The 7148-nt window shown below is 49.7% G+C and overlaps 1 protein-coding gene across 1 annotated transcript in view; it reads right to left on the minus strand.

The window, feature by feature from the left end:
- Nucleotides 1-7148, minus strand: part of MCM3AP (minichromosome maintenance complex component 3 associated protein) — a 44402-nt gene that overhangs the window by 1372 nt on the left and 35882 nt on the right. Inside the window, exons 22-26 of the mRNA XM_012810281.2 lie at nucleotides 5400-5790; nucleotides 4304-4555; nucleotides 3516-3645; nucleotides 1244-1447; nucleotides 157-307 (exon numbers count right to left, since the gene is read on the minus strand). Of these exons, the coding sequence (XP_012665735.1) occupies nucleotides 157-307; nucleotides 1244-1447; nucleotides 3516-3645; nucleotides 4304-4555; nucleotides 5400-5790 (1128 nt within the window). The remainder of the gene's footprint in view (nucleotides 1-156; nucleotides 308-1243; nucleotides 1448-3515; nucleotides 3646-4303; nucleotides 4556-5399; nucleotides 5791-7148) is intronic.

Consider the following 7148-nt stretch of genomic DNA (forward strand, 5'->3'; position numbering starts at 1 on the left):
AAAAAAAAAAAAAAAAAACCTAACTTAAGCTGATAACTTATTGGTTACCATAACCACACACCACTTTGGTGACCATGGTAATCACACACCACATTACCTGCCATTCCCTTAGTCTTAGATCTAATGTCAACGCTAAACACAGGCTTTCCTCCTCACCTGCCGGCCAGCAACCACAGGTGTCTGCATCACAGGCTCCAAAGTCTGAGGAAGAGACACTAGAGTCTGAGGGAGGTAAAGGGGCAGGGGCGCTGCCTCCGGGAGTGCACCCGAGCCCTCAGACAACCACTGCTGAAGTCGAGCCTCAAACCTGAAACAAGACGCGGTCATGGGTTCAGTCATGAGAGCACTAGGAACAAAGTTCATAGCCATGTCCCTTTTCTTTACATATACTCTGCTTTTTACTAAGGACAGAACTAAATTATGACAACTGAGTAGAAAATACTCCTTAAAAATGTAATACCTTGGCTGGGCGCAGTAGCTCATGCCTGTAAATCCCAGCAGGCCAAGGCAGGTAGACTGCTTGAGCTCATGAGTTCAAGACAAGACAAGGGCGAGACCCTCACCTCTAAAAAAAGCCGGGTGTTGTGGCAGGTTCCTGTAATCCCAGTAACTTGGGAGGCTGAGGCAAAAGGATTGCTTGAACCCAAGAGTTTGAGGTTGCTGTGAGCTGTGATGCCACAGTTCTCTACCCAGGGTGACAGAGTGAGACTGTCTCAAAAAAAAAAAAAAAAATAGTAGTAACTTCCCTTTAATTTACAAATCCACTTTATATTGAATGAAAAGGTGGCATTTATCCAAAACCAACTATTCCTCTGTGTTACTTAACATCATCTGTAATTATCTTGTTTGGCATCTAGTCTATTTGATTTGGGTTTAAGGAGGGTGCCCTGTGGCCACTGCCTTCCTCCTGGTTTCATTTCTCAGTAGACTGTGAACATGGCCAGGAGGTGAGCACCTGGAAGGAAGATGCTCCTGGGAGGGTCAAGCCCGCTCATGGCCCTGGCTCCCCAAGGCAAGGTGTGGTAGTCACCTGTACTGTCCCACACCCACCGTCCTCTGAGAAGCCCCAACCATCCTCACACTAGTAAATAAACAAGAAATGAAACTGACTTCGAAGATAAACAGTGAAAAACATGTTGTCCAAGGAACTCCCATGCTCTGCTCAAATACCACTGCTACCCTCAAGGCTGTCCACCTGCCTGTCTGAGCAGCCCCTTCCCAAGCAGGACCCAGGTGGCCTGACCTCCTGTTCTCCTCCTTCTCCAGGAGCAGCCCGTTGGACAGACACTGTGCCAGAAGCTCCTCAGCGGAGGCACCTCGTAATAGCTCCTCTGTGCTGGGCACCCTCCGCCCATGGCCATGCTCTGTGTTCCTTGTCCCTTTACGGTGTGAGTGAGGCAACGGGGCAGGAGGACTGTTTGCAGGATGAAACGGCTTTACCCCCAAACTGCAAGTATATGGTTTGAAACATTTATGGTTAGGAAAGAGGAAGGATTCTTACAGCTTCAAGTAAGGCATGTAGACAAAGAGCCATACTCATGCATTCACATTTAAGAACACATGTGCCCCAGGCCCATATGCACTGCCAGGACTGGCCATGCACCTCCCAGATCCATGCCTGCCCCATGCCTGCCCCCAGACCTCCCTCAAATCCTCGCACCAGGTGGCAACCCCCATACACAGCAGCAGAGAGAGACTCGTCTGTTTCTCCAGAAGCTTCTGCTCTGGGAGCTTCTTGCTATGTGTCATTTTTTTCTACCCCAGGTGACAAACAGATCCTCTATTTTCCCTAATACGGGCAAGGACCTTATTCAGCCTTGGCATTAAGCCCTTCAAGCATCTGGAGGACATCTCAACATGGGAGGAAGGGCACCTACACTATTCTCTGAATACACTGCTACCTGTCCTTCCCCACTGCCTTGGCATGATACTTTGTCACGTCCAGTTCCATTTCACAACTTTCTGTGTTGACCCATTATCTCCTATGATATCTGGTCTTAAGACCGTAGCTTTAGGCCAAGCATGGTGACTCATACCTGTAATCCTAGCACTTTGGGAGATTGAGGTGGATAGACTGTCTGAGCTCAGGAGTTCAAATCAGCTGAGCAAGAGCAAGACCCTATCTCTACTATTGTGGCAAGCACCTGTATTCCCAGCCACTTGGGAGGCTGAAACAAGAGGATCACTTAAGCCCTAGAGCAGGGATCCTTAAACTTCTTAAAACAGGGGGCCAGTTCACTGTCCCTCAGACTGGGGAGGGCCAGACTGCAGGCCCTGGGACGAGTTGGCTGCTAAGCAGGACAGGCAGCGGCAGCAAAAACACCTGGCGGGCCAGATAAATGTCCTAGGCAGGCTACATGTGGCCCGCGGGTTGTAGTTTGAGGACGCCTGTCCTAGAGTGAGGTAGCTATGAACTATGATGCCCTGGCACTCTACCCAGGGTGATAGACTCTGTCTCAAAAAAAAAGAAAGAAAGAAAGAAAGAAAAAAGACCATGGCATTACCCTGACCAGGCCTATGTGAACTTCATTTGGAGTTTGCTCATCCACTGCTACATTTTTTTCCCTGCACGTTTTCTCATCCTGATGGATTTCAGAATTAACTTGTCAATCCCAAGGGAAAAAGTTCTTTTGGGTTTTGATCAGAAATGCCTGGACGTCATGGTCAGAGAACTGACATATCTACAGCATGAGGTCCGCCTGCCACGAGGTCTGGGTATCTGGGCCCCTGGTCCCCTCTCCCACGCACGCGGTGCCTAAGAGCTGTAGCTGCTTCCACCATGCATCGGGGTCACTGCTGTGTGTACTATGGGTCCACCTGAGAACCCTGATCAACTCTGAAAGGTTCTCGAAGCTTGACTGTTAATTTTCTTGAACTGAAAACTATACTGTCTGGAGATGACGTTTTTTTCCTCCTTTCAGGTATCTGTGCTCATCTATCCCACACCTACACTGGCCAGGACTGCGAAGATGACAGTGGACAGCAGGACCACAGGCCCTGAATTTGGTGTTTCACATAAGCTACTGAGAAGTATGACTTCTTCTTTAGCAGTTTTATGGTAAGTAGCCTTATCAAGTTAAGAAATTTTTCTTACTCAAGCTTGGTAAGAAATTTTATCAAAAATGGGTATAAATTTTAAAGAATATATTTCAACACCTACTGACATCATCACGTTTTCTAATTATGGCAGCAAACTGTACTAATAGATTTCTGCCCATTCGTGAGCTAGAATGCATGGCTAACATTTTACTTGGTATTTTTGACCCAGGGTGTGAGATGTCTCTGCCCTTTCCCAGTTAGGTGTGACTTCAAGGACAAGTTCATCTGATAGGTAAAATGCTTGTGACTTCTCTCTGCTTTACAATAGTTTCTACACATGGGAGTGATCTGTTCCTCAAGGTGTATCAGTCTCCCCAAGGTGGGCTGGATTCCATGCATGAGACATTTTCTTCTGCTTTGAAGAAAACAGTGCCATTTCGGACAGCACAAACATGCACACAACACACAGATCTCACCGCCCCTGACTCAGCTGTAGCTCCTTCTGTGTCTGCAATCTGGCTTGTTCCCATGACAAAGGAACATCGTATTTCTTCAAATCATTTTTAAAAAAATATACACATATCTGACCATCTTCACTCAGTGCCTCTGAAAAAACATGAAAAGATAAAAAGAATATTAAAAGAGCAACAGGTGACTACTTGACATTTGCTAAAATTCACTGATTTAAAGACAAGCCTTTCTGGTTAACTGAAAGTCAGACACTTCTGTGACCTCCACACTCCAGTCAAGTATCCTCCAAGTGTCCCCATGCTGCTCAATGTCAGGACAGGATTCTGACCAGAGTATGGTAAAGGCAGGATGACCACTCAGAGCCACACAAGCTCCCTGAGTACCAACCTGGGGCCACCCTGCAATCTCCTGGAAGTCAACATCTGAGAGGGGGACAGCAATAGCACCACATAAACACCCTCCTCTGTAGAAACAGAAGCAAGGGCTCGGCACCTGTGGCTCAAGTGGCTAAGGCGCCAGCCACATACACCTAAGGTGGCGGGTTTGAATCCAGCCTGGGCCCACCAACAACAATGATGGCTGCAACAAACAAAAAATAGCCAGGCATTGTGGCGGGTGCCTGTGGTCCCAACTACTTGGGAGGCGGAGACAGGAGACTTGCCTGAGCCCAGGAGTTGGAGGTTGCTGTGAGCTGTGATGCCACAGCACTCTATCCAAGGGATAGCCTGAGGCTCTGTCTCAAAAAAAAGAAACAGAAGCAGGATGGAGGTGCCGGTCATAGCACTGAGCTCACCTGATGTGATGGGCAACCGGGGAGGTGTCCAGTCTCGCAACCTATGGTTGACACACAAGGCGATGACATCGTCCCATGGGACCTCAGAAACTGCAGGCCCTGCACCCAAGCTGGGATTCCTGCCCTTCCATCTGCGGTAGGTCCTGCGAAGCAGACTCTCTACCTGGGATTGTAGCACAGGCCGTGTCTGGCGTGAGCTGGGGATCTGGGCAGCATACTGCACAACCATGGAGCATACCGGCAACCAGGGGGCTGGAGAGACAGTGCCAAGGGCAGGTAAGAATCCACAAGGAATATTCTGAACTTTCTGTAGTTTCTCAGAAGACAGCTGGATAGCTGAGAAGTCAGCTTTCAGATCCTAGCCATGGAGGGAGAGGGTGGCTCATGCCCAGGCAAGGGCGGCAGACAGTCACCTGGAGGTGTCTGCAGTACAGCTCCCCCAGAAGCCCTTAAGGCCCCAGCCTGTGGCAGCACCCAGGAGAACCTGGTCAAAGTATCTCAGCTGCTCTCAGGGACTCCAACCCAGTCAAGGAAGGAGGGCTACATACAGCCCATTTGCTCCTCTCTGGGCCCCTTCAGTAATAAGCATCAATCAGTTAGACCTACGACGAACACACCCCACAACCCAGATGGGGCCCGAGGCCGTGCCAAGGCCATGACTGCATCCCCCTGCAGCCCATGCTATGCGGGACCTGGAGAGTCTGCGTCAAAACAGCCTGGAGGCCTCCGGCAGGCACAGCCAGGGCCTTCTCTGACCAAGAGCCTGGTACTAAATCAGCACAGGGTGCCATAGCCCCAGCAGAGCCACTGGCTCAGGAACAGGGCCATGTGACCACATGTTCTCCTCAAGCCCATGTGTTCCAAAAACAGGGCCCCTGTAGGGCAGGCAGGATTCAGGGCTAGTGTCTTGCCCACCAGCAGCGCTCAGGGATGGCTGTGCTAGGGGAAAGGCCACCATGCTACAGAGCCCAGCTGTGTCCTAGACACCGGCCCACACTGCACAGGCACAAACAGGTACACAGTGCGTAGGCAGGACCTGCACACCAGTGCCAAACATCTGCCAGACCCATCCACTGCTCCTCTTAGATACACGCACCCCCTGGGGGTGGAAGGTCCATCTGTGGGAGCTGGAACCCCAGTATGGCCTGCTTCAACCAAGCGAGGTGCTCAGGGGCGTTCCAGTGCAGGTGAGGAAGCAGCCGGCTGCCCCCGGCCTCGGCAAACTCAGGGACAGGCCAGGAAAGGTCGCACAGCTGCTCAGAGGACACCACAGAGGCTAGGAACCGCAGCACACTGTTGAACAGCTCGATGACAGCGCCTGGCTCCTGTGCAGCCAGGCCACCTAGACGCCGCTCTCTTCTGTCGTGGAAAAAACGGCCACTGAATTCCCGGCCAAGCCCATCTTCGACATACTGAATTAGTGTCTGGCAGCAAAGATCCAGGGCACGGGGACAGCGAGAGACCAGCCACTGAACGGCCTGCGAAACCTAAGAGCAAAGAGTCAGGAGAGAGCTGGCTGAGGGTTTCACACTTTCCCACGCTCTTCCTGAGCCAGCAGAGCGCCAGGCTCTTGGCCATGGCAGGAAGAGAACAGGGGCTTGCTATCCATTTGAGCACTGCAGTCATCAGAGTAGACCCCAACTCCCACTGGGTCCCAAGGTTGCAGGCCACAGGCTCATCCATGGGACAAGTCCTGCAAGTCCTACCCTAGCCACGCAAACACGGAAGCCATGCTTTCTCACCCTCGGGAGGACTAGTAACATTGCTACATGCCAGGCTACTATCAAACCTGTAGTTACTGTCTTCAGGTAGTTACTCTGATTTTAGTTCCCGGCATCTCTTTCCCTAAATGTAATTGTCAGCACAGACTTCCTTTTATAAGGAAATCTCAGATAACATTATTTCTTTCTCTTTTTTTGAGACAGAGACTCAAGCAGTTGCCCTGGGTAGAATGCTGTGGCATCACAGCTCACAGCAACCTCCAACTCCTGGGCTTAAGCGATTCTCTTGCCTCAGCCTCCCAAGTATCTGGGAGTACAGCCACCCGCCACAATGCCCAGCTATTTTTTGGTTGTAGTTGTCATTGTTGTTTGGCAGGCCCGGGCTAGATTTGAACCCGCCAGCTCTGATGTATGTGGTTGGCGCCTTAGCCGCTTCAGCTATAGGTGCTGAGCCACATTTTTTTTTTTTTTTGCAGTTTTTTGCTGAGGTAGGGTTTGAACCCGACACCTCCAGTATATGGGGCCGGCCAGCACCCTACACCTTTGAGCTACAGGTACCACACTCATTATTTCTTTATATATCTCAAAAATAATCACCCTAGAAAATAATTTGTATTTGTCTATATCTTCAAATATAAGATATGAATGGCCATATTTTAAATTAATAAAAACAGAAACAGTAAAAAGCTTTACATAATATAATTTGCAGATAGCACATCTATGGATAAATTTTATCTTTTATTTTGATTTCTGATTGTAATTTTAGAAAGTTATCTGTATAAAACAAAACTGCCACATGGCACAGTGGTAGGTGCCTATAGTCTCAGCTACTCAGGAGGCTAAGCCAGGAGGATCAGTTGAGCCCAGGAGCTTGAGGCTGCTGTGAGCTATGACCACACCTGTGAACAGCCACTGCAATGCAGCCTGGACAACACAGCAAGACCCCATCTAGAAATTTCATTAAAAATTAAAAATTAAGGCTCGGCGCCTATAGCTCAACCAGCTAAGGTGCCAGCCACGTACACCTAAGGTGGCAGGTTTGAATCCCCAGCCCGGACCCGCCAAACAATAATGATGGCTGCAACCAAAAAATAGCTGGGTGTTGTGGCAGGCGCTTGTAGTCC

Source organism: Otolemur garnettii, unplaced genomic scaffold, assembly GCF_000181295.1.
Source record: "Otolemur garnettii isolate 467f Iridium unplaced genomic scaffold, OtoGar3 scaffold00128, whole genome shotgun sequence".
Classification (NCBI taxonomy): domain Eukaryota; kingdom Metazoa; phylum Chordata; class Mammalia; order Primates; family Galagidae; genus Otolemur; species Otolemur garnettii.